Here is an 18,578-nt window from a genome sequence, read left to right as displayed (position 1 = left end):
GGGCCTGACACCCTCTTCTGGCTTCTCTGGGCACTGCATTCATGTGGTATAATGTCCCATAATCGGGCAAAACACTCATCCATACTCATTTTTAGAAAAAAAGAAACCAAAACAAAATGAAAACACATATGACTAGTTTTTGTTCTATGCACAGTGTGTCTGAGAGCTTTTCTAATCACAAATAAAGGCGCTTTTAGGAAACACCAACTAAAATGTAGCATTGCTGCTTTTTTCTGAGTGACTCAGGCAGATGCGCTCAGGGAGAGCAGATAAAGTAAGACTCCGGAGGAAAGGACTTAACAGTTTGAAAGTGAGTATGCATGAGCTTTGGAAGCCACGGGCCTGAAGTTACAATTAAGCACTTGTGGATTTATCAGTCACACATTTTTGATGAAGTTAAATGGAACAGCAAATTGATTCACTTAATTTTGGTTTGGAAATAATGTTTTATAACATTCTGTTTAAATGTTGGTTTTATCAGCTCTTATGTCGCAGATTTCAATCTCTTGGTGCATAGGAGAGTGCACAGACTAATGATCACTCAAAGCATTTTGGTCCTTTTGGTTTTTGTTTTGTATTTTAAAAATTGGGTTTATATGTGTATGGGTGTTTTCCTGTATATATGTGTATCATGTGTGTTCCTGATGCCTGAATAGGCCAGAAGAAGACATCAGATCCTCTGGTTTCAGAGTTAGCTGCCCTGGGGATGCGACCCTGATCTTCTGTAAGAGCAATCAGTGCTCTTAAGGTCCTGTGGTGTGTTTTTACTCTTGTTTTGTATTTTTGAAGCAGGATTTTCTTAGGTAGACCATGTTGGTTGAGAAGATCAGCCTGCCTCTGCCTTGGGAGGACTGGGATTGAAGGTGTGCAGCACCGACCTGACTGTTTTTATTGCTCGGGTGTTTTGAGTATTTTCTGGGTAATATCACTGAGGGTTCTTTAAATGTTATAGTGATACTAAATGTTTGTGTCGATAATTAGATGGAAATCTAGAATATTTCTGTATCATTTGTGAAAGTTCGATTAAAATGCTTTCAGGTTAAGTGTCCCTTGTGGTAGAATATACGGAAGTTTTCAGAGCCATGTTCAGTCAACTTTCTGTAAGTGGAGGTTAGGTATATGTTTCTCCGTGGAAGCCCAGAAATTTAAAATGTTGAATCTGAGAGGCCCTGTTACTCTTAGTAGAGGAAGTTATCGAGACAAAGTCTGTCAGTGAGCAGTATTGTATCCATAGTATTAATTCATAGATTTTTTCCATCATTGCATTTACTTAGTGAGCATTAGTGTGCTGATTGCGTAGGTTAGTGATGCCTGCAGTGAGAGAGCAATTCTGTCTGATGTACACCAGCAGATGCCATGTCCAGACCAGACTCCAGGAAACTCCCCTGTAGTACTGCCCACCAATGCTGTTCCCTGCTGAGTAGTTTGTTTGGTTTCCAGATAGGGTTTCTCTGTGTTGTGTGGTCTTGGTGTCCTAGATCTCACTCTGTAGACCAGGCTGGCCTCAAGCTCAGAGATCTGCTTATGCTCCACCACCTCCGGGCACTGAAATAGTCTTTAAAAAACAAAACCAAAAACCAAAAAAAACAAAACAAAACACTTTTTCCCCTTGAGATGGTGTCTTTTGTAACCTAGCCTGGCCTTGAATTCTGTATAAGACTGAATATGACCTTGTGCTCCTGATCCTTTTTTTTTTTTTATTTTTGGTTTTTGGTTTTCTTGAGACAGGGTTTCTCTGTGTAGCTCTGGCTATCCTGAAACTCACTCTGTAGACCAGACTGGCCTCAAACTCATAGAGATCCACCTGCCTCTGCCTCCTGAGTGCAGAGATTGAAGGCATGCACCACCACCACCTGGCTCATGTATTATTCTGAAGGACTTACTTATTTTATGAGTGTGGGTGCTTTGCCTAGTTTTGTGAAAGTGCACTTTGTGTGTACTTGATGCCCGTAGAGGTCAGAAGAGGGTATCAGCCCCCCTAGAACTGGAATTACAGGTGGTTGTGAGCCACCATGTGATTGCTGGAGATGGAACTGGGCTCCTCTGCAAAAGCAGTCTATGACTGCTGAGCCATCTTTCCACCCCCTTATTTTTATTATTTTAAGTTTCTCTGTGTATGGCTGCAGGTGCCCATGGAGGCCAGAAGCATCTGAATGCCTGGGGCCGGGTTTATAGGCAGTTGTGAGCCATCCAACATGGGTGCTGGGAACCAGACTCAGACCCTCTGTAAGAATAGAACGTACTTTTACCTCCTGAGCCATCTGTCCAGCCCCTTTCCATATTCTAATCCGTGTAGTCCCTCAGCAGTACATTGTTGCAAGAACTGTCAGTGTTTTCAGTGAAGATGGCAGAGAGAGATGAGTTCTCACTTAAGATCACACAGCTTGTCAGGATGGAATCCAGAGCCCTCCTCACCTGGCTGGGACTGGTGCTGGCTCTGTTCGAGGAGGGTCACGTGACAAGAGAGTGGGCATGAAGTCGGGTTCTGAAGGCCAGAAGTCAGCTCTCAGGGTGTCAGCAAGGCTCCGGGAAGAGAATCCTTTCTCAGCCATCCCAGCTTCCAGTGTCCAGGTGGTCCTTGGCTGTGGCCAGCTTAAGTAAACATCCTTTTTTCTTTATATCAAGTGCCCCAAATTGTTTTCTTTAGCCTCTTCCCTTCCCAAAGCCTCGTATTTTAGGATATTTTACAGTAGCACTCTACTTCCTGGTACTAAGATTTGGGCATCTGCTGGGGCTGCTGTGACAAAATGACTTTATTGAATGTTCAGAGTCCTGCATCCCGAAACCTGAAACCTGGGAAGCCAGACTTGGCTCCTTTTGAAGGCTCGCCCTCTGCCTTGTCCTTTCTAGCCTGGGACAGACCTGTCACACCACGCTGTTTCCTGCACCACCTCCTCTCCTCTTGTACAGTCACTAGTTATTAGAGCCTAGGATGATTTTCTCTCAAAACCTGTGGGTAAGTACATTTTCTAAACAAGGTCACTCTGAGGTTTTAGGTAGACCTGATTTGGGGGGCCAGTATTCAGCCCATTACAGGGTTTCTTACTCTGTGGATTTGTTGAGAGAAGAGACTTGAAGCTTACCTGTGAGTCACCTTCAAACTTACTATTGAGCTTCATAAGTCAGTCCCACTTACTATGTATATAGTCCAGGTAAAAGTCAAGCTGTCCCCTGAGAAGTGGTGGGGACACATGGCAGTGAGCACCCTTGGGGCAGGTGGACCTCTTCCAGTGAGCTGGGAGAACTCCCTGCCTGGGAGGAACAGAGCTTCCATCAGAGCCAGACAGACCCATTGTGGATCAACTTGTTTATATGGGGAGTGGCAGTTGTCCTGCTTAGAGTTAGTATTTCATTGCTACATTTGTAATAGATTTATTTTGCTTCCTCCCTGCCCCCCCCCCAAATAAGAGCAAAGTCAGTGTGAATATTATGTATTTTTGATGAGGAAGATAAAAGACAGTTGCCAGCACCCTGTTTTCAGAGAGGATTAGCAGATTTCTCTCCTGGGGAAATAACCAAGGGAGTGAGGATGAGGAGTGGGGAGGTGCTTGAGCATGGGCAGCCTGAGAAGAGAGCGCGGAGCCAAAGTGTGGGTGCTGTGAGTGCAGGCTTTGTGCGGAGGAGGTGTGAGGTGTGTCTCACAAACTGCTATAGACAGACTCAGAACTAATTGGTGGAGTTACTACAGGTTTGAGTAATTTCATCCTAAGTAAAAACTTAGTGAACGTGGTGGCTCATGCCTTGAATCCCAGGACTCAGGAGGCAGAAGCAGGTGGATCTCTGAGCAAGTTCTCGCCCAGCAAGGGCTACACAGAGAATCCCTGTCTCAAAAAGCAAGCAACTCTACAAAAGCAGTTGAGTGCAGAAAGGATTTCTGCCTGAAGCAGTGAGTTAATGTGTTATAGAGGGAAGTTTGCAGAGACAGAACAGAGTCCAGGTGCCTGTTGGCTGTTAGGGAACCTTTCAGTAGTGTGCAGCTTGCTGTGGAGCTGGAGAGATGCACAGTGGTTGAGAGCACTTGCTGCCCCTCTAACAGAGGGACCAAGTGTGCTTCCTAGACTAGGTACTCACAGCCTCCTGTAACTCCAGCTCTAGAGGGTGTGATGCAGCCTTCTGGCCTTCAGAGGTTCTCTGCCACCCCCCTCTTTCACGCATGCTCACACTCACAGGCACATATGTGTGCCACCACTGCTCAGCTTGTTTTTATTTTTATAAATTATTATTATTATTATTATTTCATGTACATTGGTATTTTGTCTGCATGTGTTGGAGCCCCTGAAACTGGAGTTACAGACAGTTGTGAGCTGCCATGTGGGTTCTGGGAATTGAACCCGGGTCCACATGAACAGTTGGTGCTCTTAACCACTTGGTCATCATCTCTCCAGCCCCTAAAGATTTATTTTTAATATGTGTTTTTGTGTATGAGTATGTGCCTAGGATTTCAGTGCCCATGGAAGCCAGAAGAGGGCATCAGATCCCCTGGAACTAGAGAAGAACCAGATAATTGTGCGCTGCCTGATGTAGGTGCTGGAACCAAACTCAGGTCCTTTGCATGAGCAGTACATGCTCTTAGCTGCTGAGCTGTCTTCATAATGAGAAAGCCTTAAGATAGAAACTTTAGAAAATAAAAATAACATCTGACTAAGTTGGGGCTCATTAAGTACTTGGCACTGTTAATTTTTAACATGGTATTGTGTTTGAGAGCTTTTTTTTTTTTTTTCCCTTCTCTCTCCTGAAATAGGGTTTCCAGGTGTAGCCTTGCCTGTCCTGGAACTTGTTCTGTAGACCAGGCTGGCCTCAAACCCAGAGATCACCCTTGTCTGACTCCTGAGTGCTGGGATTAAGGGTATGCACCACCACTGCCTGTCCTGTTTAAGAGCTTTCAATAAATTTTTCTGCTGAGAAGACTGTTGTCGTTAACCTTGGGAATTAGATTAAGATCCTTGTCATACTAGTTTGTCATGAGAACTCAGGAGACTCACTCCCTGGCCATCTTGGTGGCTGCTCTTAGTTAAGGGCTGTCCTGCACCTACGGCAGGGAGATGGTGGCTGCAAAGAATGCAGAAGCTCTGGAGTTGATCAGTTCTAGCGGCCAACTTGTTATGAGAAGTGGAAAGTATGCACTGAGACAGACTCTGAAGCTCATCAGACAGGGCAAAGCCAAGTTGTTATCCTTGCCAATAACTGCCCAGCTATGAGGAAATCTGAACTAGAGAATACTATGCCAAGATAGCCAAAACTGGTGTCCATCACTCCAGTGGTGGTAATAGTGAATTGGGCACAGTATGTGGGAAATACTACAGAGCACACACATGGGCTATCATCGCCCCAGGGGGTGGTTCTGATATCTAGAAACATGCCAGAACAGACTGGTGAAAAGTAAACCAGGCAAGTTTTTCTTTAATAAAACTTTGCAGAGCTCATATTTAAACAAACAAACAAACAAAAAAACAAACAAAAAACCAAAAAGGCTGGGCAGTGGTGGTGCTGGTGCTTGCCTCTTAAATCCCAGTACTCATTTAATCCCAGTACTCAGCAGCCTGGTCTATAGAATGAGTTCTAGGACAGCCAGGGCTACACAGAGAAAACCCATCTGGTTTGGGGTAGGGGAGGATAGGGAAGAACTTAGTTAAAGTATCTATTGGGGCAAAATGAAGAGTAGATTGTTAAATTTTGTGTTGCCAGGTGGTGCTGCATTCTTTTAATCCCAGCACTGGGGAGGCAGAGACAGATAGATCTCCGAGTTAAAGGCCAGTTTGGTCTACAGAGTTAGTTCTAGGACAGCCAGTACTGTTTCATAGAGAAACCCTGTCTCGAAAAACAACAACAAAAAGTTTTGTGTTTATGACAAAGAAAAAAATGTGTGGGTGGGAGCTGGGCAGTAACTCTGAATATGAAACATTTGTTGCCTGAGACTGAAGCCCTGCCCTGAGTTCAGATCTCAGCGCCTCAGAGCCATGCTTTGCTCTTGTGCTGTAACCTGTGCACTGTGGGCAGTGACAAGAAAATCCCTGGGGCTCCAGATTGAGTTGGGAGTGCCTGTATTCACGTGGGGCCTCTGCACACACAGGGATGCACAGACTTGCCTCCATGTTTGCACATATGCCAAAAGGAGGGGAAATTGTCCTTTTTTTTTCTTTAAAGTTTTGGTACTTGATGTATAATTAATGTATTCCTTTCAGAATTACTGAATGTTAATGATACATTTCTGAAATTCCTCTAAATTTCCTCTGCCTTAATAATAGTAATAACAATATGTTGCATCTGTTGATCACCAATGGTGTTCCAGTCACTGTAATAGATGCCCTGTTTAATACCTTCAAGTCCTACAGTGGTCTGATGGCAGTGGCTGTATCCTCACCCAGTATAAGTGAGACACATAAATGGGTTGGAGGGAGTTTGTCATCACCATACCATCTATCTCAAGAGGCTGAGCCCATTCTGAGCCAATTTCCACTTAGTGACTTTGGGGCTAGAACTCAGGCCTTGAGCATTCTGTACTGGTTTACATTCCTAGACCCAGATATTATGTGTGTGGGTGTGTGTCCATGTGGGTATGTGTGCATATTTGTGTTGGTGTTAGGCTAGAGGTGAATGTACGATGTCCTCCTCTATTGCTTTCTACCTTGTCTTTTTAAGATTAGGGTCTCTCATTGAATTTGGAGCTTGCTGGTTGGTGAGATGGGCTGGCTAGCAAGCCCTAGGTACCCACTTCCCCACCCCTTCTCCCTTCAAACAAGAGGCCCCAGACCCACCACACCTGGCCTAGAATCTCAGAGTTGTGTAGGTGTGTGCACATGCTCACGGAGGCCTCAGGTTGTTGTCAGGAATCTTCATTGATCTCCGTCACCTTGACTCTTTGCAGTAGCATCTCAGTCAAATACAGAGTCAATGATATGGCTAGCTACTAGTCTCATTAGCCAGTTCATGTCGGGGATCCCTGTGTCTACCTTTCACTTTTTGGGCTAGAGTTACAGGCAGGCCACCATACCTGCCTGAACTCAGTTTTGTGGGTCAGGTTCTTTAGCCACTAACCCATCTCCCCACCCCCAGGTCTTTTCGTAGAGCTCCCATTGAGCACATAGGAAAAGACAGAGTCTTGTGTACCTCATGTATACACCTGAGTTCCTCTTAAATGGGAGAAGAAACTTCATGCGGTATGGCCCTTTTTCGAGGGGTAGGGACTTGTTTATCAGGTGTTTTGCTTGTTTTTAGTTTTTTTGTGACAGTATGTATGTAAAGCTGGCTCTGCCGCCCAAGTGCTATTATAACAGGTATGTTGCACCACTAGCATTATGGGATACTTTTTTGAAGCCTGGCTTGACGTGGTAATCTGCCTTGTTTTCAGTTAGTGACCATCTCCATTGAAGTTTCCAGTTCCCTTAGATGTAATGGAACCTCAGGAGAGTTGGCAGGAATGGAAGATGTTTCCTCCCATTTGAGTTTTGGTTGTCTTTAAGAAGAGAGAAGAGCCAGGTGGTCTTACACACCCTCAGTCCCCAGCACTGGGAGCCAGAGTCAGTGAGTTCAAGGCAGGCCTGGTCTTCATGGCAAATTCCAGATCAACCAGGAATACAGAGTGTGACCCTGTTTTAAAATTAAATTGGGGCTGGAGAGATGATTGAGCAGTTAAGAGCACTTGCTACTCTTTGAAAGGACCCAAGATCAGTTCTCAGCATCCACTTGGCAGTTCACAACCATCTGTAGCTCTGCTTCCAGGGGATCCAGTTTCCTCTTCCTCTTTAGTCTCCCTGGACACTGCATGTGGTTCAGTTACTCACATAGGCAACACACATAAAATAAAAAGAAAATCTTCCAAAAAACAAAGAGGAGATAGATGATACTCTGTTGCTGAAGCTGGGATGATTCCTTCAAGGCCCTGAACTTAGTAAAGCCCCTGTCATGGTGCAGTGTTTTTGGACGTTGCAACAAACAATGTGGCTGTGCTGTCTTGTGGTTTCACAAGCTTTGAGACTTGTGAAGGCTTAGGGTTACGGTTCTCAGCATGCTGCTGAAGTAGAGGTGCTTGAGGTCTGAGCGGTCCTTGGCCAAGCCCTGGGAGCATGGCTCTGGATGTTAAAGTCATGTCTCTGTTACATGTTTAGGTGTTTGCAAGTGACCTATCTACTCGCTAATACTGAAAATTGTTTGTTTCAGGGAGCAAGAGCTTAGAAATCCAAGTAATTAGAGACTGTTTAGATGAAACAAGAGAAATGGAGCATGTAATCTTTACATTGCACGGTTGAACTTGTTGGGGAGATGTTTGTCACCAAGTGCCATGTGTCTAATGTGTTCCCTCACTGATTTTATAACAGAGAAGAAGACACAGAAAATGAAAATGAAAAGAAAGTCTGGTACTACAGTACAAAGGTCCAGCTTGCAGAATTAATAGACTGTCTAGACAAAGACTACTGGGAAGCAGAACTGTGCAAGATTCTAGAAGAGACTCGAGAGGAGATGCACCAGCACATGGACATAACGGAAGACCTGACCAATAAAGCCCGGGGCAGCAACAAATCCTTCCTAGCGGCAGCTAATGGTGAGGGGGCGCTGTTACTTGATTTTTCTTGTTAAATTTGAGATGGGCTCCTGTGTAAAATATTCTGAGACTTGAAAACGTGTTAAGATGTCCCACTTATGTTTGCTTTGCTTTGACTCTACGTGTCGTTTTTTCTACAGTGATCCTGTGCATGCTAACATAAATTTGGGTGCTGTGCATTTTAGTGGTTTGTTTCTTGCCTTGGTCACTGTCCTGTCATCCTGTGTCCGCGCCCCCCCCCCCCCACACACACACAAAAATCATTTACTTCTTGTTTGTAACCCAGGCTGGATTCAATTTATTATGTAGCCTTGAACTCATGATCCTCCTGCCTCAGCTATCAGAGTATTGAGACTGTTAGGGATGTTCTACCTTTGCTAGCTCATTTGTATCCTCTTTACTCTATTCCTTCCATACTGTAGACAGCTTTACAGAACATTTTCTTCATTTCAGGCAGATTACTCTCACCCACACAAAATCAAAGTGGGCACACTTCTTGTTTCTGTATTCTCAGCTTTTAGTACATCATCTTTTAGACCGATGTCTTGAGTTCCCCAAAAGGCATCTTTTTAAAGGCTGGGTCTCACTTTGTAGCCCTGGTTGTCCTGGAGCTCAATGTATAGATCAGGCTGCCCTCAAACTCTTGGAGATTCACTTGCTTCTCCCTCCTGAGTGCAGAAATTAAAGGTGAGCACCACCACATGTAGCCTTAAAGATTTTTTTGTTTGTTTGTTTGCTTGTTTGTTTTTCAAGACAGGGTTTTTCTGTGTAGTAGCCCTGGAACTCCCTATGTAGACCAGGCTGGCCTCGAACTCTAGCCTTTGTAATGTTTTTTCTTAAAGACTTAAAAATATTGGTCATTAAGCTTTTTGAGACAAGGTCTCACTATGTAGCCCTGGTTATCCTGGAATATGCTATATAGATCAAGCTGGCTTTGTACTTGAGCGCCTGCCTCTGATCCCCGAGTGCTTGCATTAAAGGTGTGCACCACCAAGCCCAGCAAACATTAAAATTCCTAAGTGGCATTTGTTAGTAACTCTCTATTTGACTATGGGGAGAAAACAATTATCTCTTTTTCATTATAGAAGAAATTTTGGACTCCTTAAGAATCAAAAGAGGAGAAGATATTGATTGTGATCAGAGCCCAGAAGAAACAGAAAAAGATAAGAATGAGGTGGAGAATGACAACTCCAAAGATGCAGAGAAGAGCAGGGAGGGTTCAGAAGACCAGTCTCTTGAGAAGGACAGTGACGACAAAGCCTTGGGTGAAGAGCCTGGGCAAGGAAAACCTGAGGGTAAAAGAATTACTTGGTTTAAAAGAAATGTTTTATTAATGCTATTATTTGTTTGAAACCTCCAATTTTACTTATAAAATGGAAATGGAAAATTTTATAACAAACAGCTATTTTTGATTTCTAAAGATATTTAAGAGAATCCCTTGTAACATTACAACCATTGGAATGAGTTTTATATATTGATGGATTTGCAATAATGTTGTACTTATACTCCCCAAGAAGTTGACATCCCTTGAAATTTGTTGATGACAAATATATAGCAGAATATATACTTTGGTATGTGATAAAATGCTCTTTAAAAAAAATTAACTCTCAAACATTCTTAATATCTTACTCTTTATCTTTGGAAAACCTGTTGCAAAACTATCCCAGAGTCTGAATTGCTTTAAATTGGCCATCAAAGAGAAGCAGGTGTTTTTGGTGATTGATGATTTTTTGTAGTTGATTGAATGTGGCCACTTGTCCAAAAGCAATTTTAAAGCATATCTTTAAAGTTTTGTTGTGCGTTTTGCTGTAGAGCCAACAGAAGTTGGGGATAGAGGTAACTCTGTGCCAGCAAATCTTGGCGACAACACAACTAATGCTTCTTCAGAAGAGACTAGTCCCTGTGAAGGGAGGAGCCCCGAGGGCTGTCTCTCAGAAACCCATGATAGCAGCAACATGACAGAGAAGAAGGTGGCATCTGAGCTCCCCCCGGATGTGCCAGGTACAGAGGGCAGTGTACCAATGCCTCTGTAATGGGGGGAACCCTTCCCTTTGCAGTAAAAGCTGCATGTCACCTAGAACCTGAAAGTCTGCATTCATTCATGCTGCTTGCTCACAGTGCCATTCCTGATTGCTAAACTGTCACCTAACATCGATGTTTGGCAGATGGTCTTGCAGTTAGTGCCTGGAACTCCCTCTTAGTCCTCATGCTTGTGTTTCTTAGATGGATTTGTATGCCTGGTCACCAGACCAACCTGGCAGAGATTTGATTTGAGTTACTCACATAGTAATGTCTGTCTCCATGTTGAGTGACATGGCCCTTCTGGCTCTGTATATACTAACACATTAATTTTCTGTTTGCATGTGCTCATGTAGTGCTACATGTCAGATCATAATATTAGTAGAGAATCCATCATCACCAACAGTTTTGCAAGGTGCATTGATATGTTAACCGATAACTCTGACTTTAACCTTTTTAGCATGGAAATTTTACTTGGAGTAAGTTATCATACTAAGAATGTATAATATGACCTTTTTGCTTTTCAAGAAATCCAAAGGTATTTTTACTACAGAAGATTAAAATCAGACAATAAACATCAATAATATCACCAAAAAATAAGTCATAGTTGGAGGAAATCCTTAAAGGTCCTTTTCTGTGTGTATAAAAATACTGCTGTTTTCAAATTTGAGTTCTACTATTGCTGTATGTTAGTTGTGTTGGGATGTGCCGGTCGTGTTGGAAGCACTGCTGTCTAGGAGATATGTGTTCTAGGTCTTCTACCCATAAATCAATGCCATCCAACCTTTTTTTTTTTTTGGGTTTTGGGTTTTGGTTTTTTGAGACAGGGTTTCCCTGTGGCTTTGGAGGCTGTCCTGGAACTAGCTCTTATAGACCAGACTGGTCTCGAACTCACAGAGATCCGCCTGCCTCTGCCTCCCAAGTGCTGGGTTTAAAGGCATGCGCCACCACCGCCCGGCTGCCATCCAACCTTTTAAGGCCCTTTTAAGGGCCTCCAGGTTTCTGATTGTAATGTGGAGGATTTGGGCAGCCAGCTTGGAACTTTGCTGAAAACCCTTAGGTTTCGCACAGGCTCCGTGTAAACCCCAGCTGTCAGCAGAACGTCCGACACAGGTGATAATGCGGGCACTGGGCTCATTGAGCTGTAGGAGATCTGGAAACTATGCTCCAGTGAGTCAGAGAGCAGTTGGCTGGTGTGGTGCTGCAGCCTGTAGGCTCAGTGCTGGTAAGGCAGGCAGGAAATTGGGCCATGCATAGTAACCTCCAGGCTAGTTGGGGTTCTGAGTGAGACCCTGCGTCAAAACACAAAAAAATCTAAAAAAAAAAAAATTATTTAGCCCAGAAAACTATAGGTTTGGCAGTTGGATATCCAATAGTCCTCAAGTATTTGGTACACCGACCTGAGGAGCCAATAGGGATTCGACTTGCTGGAATTCAAAGCCATAGAAGTAGAAACTAGAATGAAATTTTGATTTATTAAAATTAGAATTGTTTAGAAGAAAGAGGTGTCAGTGAGACAGGTGATATTTTCCAGGAGTGTTTCCTCAGGGGCTGAAGGAACACAGGTCTATAATTTGGTTTTACAACTGAGTTCTTCTAGGTTTTGATCAGTTTTATTCTCATTTTCACATATTCGGGGTTAAAAGTTTTGAAGGTTGAGTACTACTGCTGAAATAATGGGGAGGGGGCTTCCACGTGTTTGTTGCTAAATCTTTGTCCCTTTAGATTGCTTAGTTCTTAATGTAAATCTTAGATGTACTAAGCCTTCAGGTTTGACATAACTGACATGTATTTAAATCAAACGTGGTTGCGTTTGATCGGTTAGATGGTTAAATTCCAGTCTTTGTATGCTGTTTTAGATTATTTTACATTTATTTATTCCGTGAGGGCTAGTGTGGGTGAGCATGTATACATGTACACATGCCCATGTAACAGCAGATGTAGAGATCCAAGGACAGCTTGCTGGAGTCCGTTTTCTCCTTCCTGGGGATTGAACACAGTTTGTCAGGCTTGGCAGCAAGTACCTTTACCTTCTGAGCTGTCTTGCCAGCCTTCATTTTTGTTTTTAGCAAGTAGTTAATATTGTAATAAGTTTCAGACTCAACTTTTGGTGGGAATACATCCATGACCAAAATAGAGTGGAGTCCTCATGACTGCATTCTGGTGGACAGCAGTAGACCTAGAGTACCCTTCTGAACTTCCTGGAGGATGCTCTGCCAGCTCCTCAGGCTCTGCTTCTCTTTGTTCCTACCTGTCCAGCACGGAATTGTGTTACTGTTCTGTGCCTTGGGAGGGCGCTGTGTGCTTTGTGAAGCCCTGAACCAATCCTTGTTGTCACTGTTGATGACCAGAGTGAATGAGGCGGTCAACCCTACCAGGTTGACCGCTTTCTTCTCTAAACTTAGAGAATATATTTAAACATGACATTTATTGATTAAAAAGCCTTTTGATACAATAATACTATCAGAGTGGGTGGAGAGATGCTCTGGCCAGGGCGCTGGGATTAAAGGTGTGTGCCACCACTGCCCAGCTAATTTTTTCATTTATTTTATTTCATGTATGTATGCCTGCTAGGCCTGCATGTATGTCTGTATCATGAGCGTGCCTGGTGCCTGAGGAGGTCAGAAGAGGACATCAGGTCCTCAGAACTGGAGTTAGAGTTGGTTGTGAGCAACTATGTGGATGTGGGACTTGAACTCAGGTCCTCTGTAAGAGGGGAAAGTGTTCTTAACTGCTGAGCTGCCTTCCCAGACTCTGATTTTGTTTTAAAAAGAGATAAAAGGAAAAAAGCTAATCATACATACAATGTAATTTTTAATGTCTAATTTTGTTTGTTTGAGCAAGGACTTACTACGTAGTCTTCATGGCCTGGAACTTGGTATGCGTAGAACAGGCTGGTCTTACTCAAAGAGATCTGTCCACTTCTCTCTCCCAAGAGCTAGGATTAAAGGCATGGGTGACCATGTATAGCTAGTATCTGATTTCAAAAATTCTTTTCTTTTTACTAAAATACCAGTAAGAGCAAAATACCCAGTGTTGTGTAGATCCCCATTGTTGTCACTATGTTATATCGATGTACCACAATTACTTTATCTTTTCCATATGTTGATGGTCAGTTAATGATTTATGTACGTTTATGTGTATATGCAAGTGCCTGTGAGATGTATGTGTACTGTGTGTGCTTTGTGAAATCAGAGGCCAGAAGAAGGTGTAAGATCCGAAATTATAGGCCATTGTCAGCCATCACCTGGGTGGTGAGAACCAAACTTGGCTCTTCTGCAAGAACCAGTTTACTTAACTGCTGTGCCATCTCCCCATTTAAATAGTTTCCAGTGATCATAGTGAGTAGAGACTCTGAGGTTCTCCAAAAGGCTGTGTAAGCTTTCCTAACAGTGTGAGAGCTCTGCCTACAGGACATCATTGCCATCAAGTGGCATCAACACTGTCATTCGTACTTTCCTTTGGTACAAGAGTAGAGAGAACCTTCCAGTTGGCATGTGTATGGGGAGGATTGTATTGTGGATTGTACCTGTAGTTACCGGATGACTGGGGACTCTGTGTGTGTGTGTGTGTGTGTGTGTGTGTGTGTGTGTGTGTGTGTGTGTGTACAGGTCATTTATTTTTTCTCTTTAATGAAGTGCCTGTCATTTCCTTTCTACACTTTCTGTTTGTGTTTGTTTTGCTGGAGAGCATTATATCTTTTCCCCTTAAGGCTGTCTTCACTAAAGCAAAACTTCCTGTGTTGCTTTTGTCTAATTCATAGTCCTTGATTAAGTGCAGCTTGGTTGTGATCATTTTTCATTACTGTATCCAATTTTGTAATATTTTGGCTAGGGTTTTACATCTGCTTTCATAAGTGAGATTAGCTTATATTTTCCTCTGATGCCCTTATCTGTCCCTAGTAACGAGATTATTTTATCTTCATTAAAAATAATCTTGGGGGCTGGTGAGATGACCCAGTGTGTAAAAGCATTTGCCATACAAACTTAAGTTCAAGTCCGGGAACTTATGGTAGAAAGCAATAACTAGCTCCTGAAAGTTGTCATCTGAACTCAACATGTATTCTGTGATACACAGCCCCCAATAATAAATCCAGTTAAAATCATAATAGTAATGTTGAACTGGAGTGACAGTTCAGCCTTTGAAAGGACTTGAGTCCTTGCCCCAGAATCTGTAAGTCAGGCGCGATGGTAGATAATCTCAGTGCTGGGAAGGCTGGCCAGTCAGTCTGGCCTATTTACAGTATCCCAGGCCAGTGAGAAACTAATCCAGAGATCATGTCAGGACTGGTGAAGATGGCCCAGTGGCTCATTCTCCAGAACTTACATAAAATTAAAGGCGAGAACTGACTCTGTGAAGTTATTCTCTGGTCTCTGCACCCATGCTCTTCTCTGGCTTTTTTTACTAACCGCTGGTCTTTTCTTATTTCCTCCCTTTTATTTTCTTTGCCTCTTTTTTTTTTTTTTTTTTTTTTTTTTTTTTTTGGTCTCCGATGGTCCGATTTCTGAAGTCAAGGCTATGGTGGCCTCCCATGTTTGCTGTTAGTGCCTCAGTTTCCCTCTTCATGACTGTAGGTTGCAGCTTGCAGTGTTTTCAGTGGTCACTTTTATAATTAATTAATTAATTTTGGGTGGTGATGGGTGTAGGACCAGGGCCTGTGGTCAAGAGGCAAGCACTCTACTACTGAGTTATATCCCCAGTGTGAGTTTGACATTGACAAATGTCTCATTTATGCTTGATGAACACACACACACACACACACACACACACTTGTTGTTGGGTATAGTAGAAGACAGTGACATTGCCCTAATTTAAGTGTCTTCTTTCCCTTCATTGTAAGGTGTTTAAATTTATTCGTGGCTTTTTGCTATGAAAGTGCCTTTCTGTCTTGCTTGTTTGTGTTGTGTTGTGTTGTGGCACCTCACATTGAACCCCGTAGCTTATGCTAGGCAAGTGCTTACCTCTGAGCTACCTCAGCCTCTCTCTCAATGTCTTTCAGTTCATTTTTATCAAGTGCATCCTAATGTTGATATTTTCTTTTGAATTAATATTTTAATCATTTTGAAATGTACGTTATATTTAATAACATTTCTAAGCTATACTGCCTTCTGATTGGCATTTATTTTCCATAGCAGAAAAGGTTTTTTGAAGGTTTTTTTTTGGGGGGGAGGGTGTCTGTATTCATGTGAATGCAGGTCCCCATGGAGACCAGAAGAGGGCATCAGATCCTCTGGAGCCCGGGGTGCCAGGAAGGGAACTAGCCTCAGGTCCTCTCCACAGCAGTGAGTGCTCCAAGCTTCTGAGCTGTATCTGCAGCTCCTAGAGTAGAAACATTGTAACATCAAAATGTCTTTATTTACTGTGGGGAAAGGTGTGCCATGGCACAGAGAACACCGTACTGTGGATTGTGGAGGTCGGAGGACAACTGTGGGAGTTTGGTTTCTCCCTCTACCATGTGGTTCCTGGGGATGGAATTCACAGCCAAGCTTGACAGAAACTGCTTTACCAGCTGAGCCATCCTGATAGGAAAATGTAAAATCTAAAAATGCATCCATTTTCAAGATTCCCCTTGACATAACATCTCAACGGAGAGCAGCATCACTTTCAGGGAGTTTGGTAAGAGGGAAAATGACAGATTTAGCCTAAAAAAAACAAAGGACCTGAATATTAAAGTGGACATGCTGTGTTAACCATCATATTGGATGCAGTCAGAGATCCAAAGTATTTCATGTGGCTCAGATCAAAGAAGGCTAGACTTGAAAGTTGGGTGGTGTTATTTTGAAAGACAATATTTATTTATTTATGGTTTTGGGGGTTTTTTGAGACAGGGTTTCTCTGTGGCTTTGGAGCCTGTCCTGGAACTAGCTCTTGTACACCAGGCTGGTCTCGAACTCACAGCCTCTGCCTCCCGAGTGCTGGTATTAAAGGCGTGCTCACCAATGCCCGGCGACAGCATTATTTTTTGTTTTGTTTTGTTTTTTTCGAGACAGGTTTTCTCTGTGTAGCTTTGGAACCTATCCTGGCACTCGCTCTGTAGACCAGGCTGGCTTCAAACTCAAAGAGATCCACCTGCCTCTGTCTCCCAAGTGCTGGGATTGAAAGTCTGCGCCACCACTGCCTGGCTGCTCTTTGTGTTCTGTTTAGTTGTTTGAGTCTAAGCCTCCTGCTCAGTCTTCCTGTCTCAGCCTATTGGATTGCAGATGTGAGCACAGGGCCCAGCTCTCCGTGTAGCTTCAGTTTTCATTCTCTGGGCTTGAATGAAATGGTCATATTTCCCTATGTTTAAAGGCAACTTGCATTCCTCTGTGATTATTCCTATATTCTCTATTCTATATGATACGGTAACCATCATATTGGGTGCAGAGTTCTAAAGCGTTTAGAGGGGGCATTGTTTCCTCATTCATCACCGTATTTCATGTCGTTGGTGTGACGTAATGTCAGTCGTTTTTTTACTTAGTGAATATCGTACCTTGTCGGTGACAAAGGAATGCAGGCAGACTTACTTTGTGAACTTGCATGGCTTTCAGCTTTCCCTGGTACTAATTTCTGTACTGGTAAGGAACTAAATTGCTAGCGATGGTATGAAATTACCCAGAAAATGTAGTCACACTTAGAAAACCTTGGGGGTTGAGAATATAAGCTTTGTGTTTTATGTGTTTTTCTCTGCAAAACCATGTCTGTATCTGATGTGCCCTGAGTTGTGTGTAGTCGTTGTGTTGGTTGCATTTTCTTTGGCTCTAGACGGTTGGAAGTTAGCTGCTTTGCGCTGGATGATGATAAAGAGCCTGTGAGTGGATGGAGGGAGGGACTTGCTAGGACTTGCGGGGTGGTGCTTACTTACCAACTTCTCTCAGTGTGCCTCATGTCCCTCCACCGTTAGCTCTGCTGTCCACCTTTGAGCATTATGATGAAGTCCAACCATTGAGTGCTTTTCTGACATTTAGATTTTGATGTGATCTTCAATGTAAAAATCAGATATTTTATTTTTCTAGAAGACTCTAACAAGACATGTGACAGCAGTAACTCTAGCGCTACCACTGCCTCCATCCAGCCTGATCTGGGAAGCAGTAACAGCAGCAGGGAGCTCAGCTCTTCCCAGAGTGACTCTGCTAAGGCAGCGGATGACCCTGACGTTGGAGAGGGAGACTCCCACACACCTGTCTCTGCTCAAGAAGAGACAGGTAAGAGCACGCTCATCCACTCAGGGGAGATGTTTTCTTTTTTCTTTTTTTCTTCTTTTTTCTTTAAACATTTTCAATTTTTTAAATAACAGTGTAGTGGGTTGGAAAGAATTAGTGTTTTGTTTTTGTTTTTTAATTAACATGAGATCACCGTTTTTGCTTTACAAAAAAAAAATCCCTATAAGAAGAGAAAAATAGAAACCTTTTTGTTCTCCTGTGTGACCGCCATCAGCATAGTGTTCATATCTGTGTGCTTACAATTTTTTTTGGTTTTCTTTTTTTTTTTAAATACATAAATGGGGTCATTCTGCATGCGTTATTCTGCATCTTTTTTTTTTTTTTTTTTCTGTTTTCCTACTCAGTGACACATGCTAGGGACTCTTCATGTTAGAGTTGAATGCATTGTCGAGCTGCTGCATGGTATTTGGCCATCACCATGGCAGTGCTTTCTGTCAGTCTCCACATTCTATTCTGCAAGTATTTCTGGCAGTGTAGGGAACCGTGAATGAAATGACTGGCTGGTCCAATGGTAGGTACCTTTTACAGATAATAGTGGCTACTGCTTAGTTACTCACCAAAGGGGACAACCTTCCTAACTTCCATACTTGATGTTTCCCTGTTTGATAAAATTTAACACCATGTATCTTTCTTGCCAGTGGTAAGAAGGTATTTCATGGGAAATATTGCATATCTCCTCTTATGAATGTGGTTGCTCCTTTTCATGTGTTTAATATTCTGTGTTTTGATGATTCCGTTTTTGCTCACTTTTTCCTATGGGATTTTGATATTTTCAGGATTGTCTTATGGTCATTCATATCTGCTTCATATATGTGCTTATA

General features: G+C 42.9%; 1 protein-coding gene across 11 annotated transcripts in view; it reads left to right on the top strand.

Moving 5' to 3' along the window:
- Bptf (bromodomain PHD finger transcription factor) overlaps positions 1-18,578 on the top strand; it is an 87,835-nt gene that overhangs the window by 8,582 nt on the left and 60,675 nt on the right. For 6 of the 11 annotated variants that reach the window (XM_027427776.2, XM_027427774.2, XM_035448001.1 and 3 more), the window contains exons 3-6: positions 8,316-8,539; positions 9,625-9,834; positions 10,352-10,540; positions 17,551-17,739. In XM_027427776.2, the coding sequence (XP_027283577.2) occupies positions 8,316-8,539; positions 9,625-9,834; positions 10,352-10,540; positions 17,551-17,739 (812 nt within the window). The remainder of the gene's footprint in view (positions 1-8,315; positions 8,540-9,624; positions 9,835-10,351; positions 10,541-17,550; positions 17,740-18,578) is intronic. The other 5 variants (XM_027427777.2, XM_027427775.2, XM_027427773.2 and 2 more) reach the window with 3 other exon arrangements.

Source organism: Cricetulus griseus, chromosome 7 (assembly GCF_003668045.3).
Source record: "Cricetulus griseus strain 17A/GY chromosome 7, alternate assembly CriGri-PICRH-1.0, whole genome shotgun sequence".
NCBI classification, from domain to species: Eukaryota; Metazoa; Chordata; class Mammalia; order Rodentia; family Cricetidae; genus Cricetulus; species Cricetulus griseus.
Note: the sequence above shows the minus strand (reverse complement) of the source record. Positions and strands in the feature narration are given on the sequence as shown.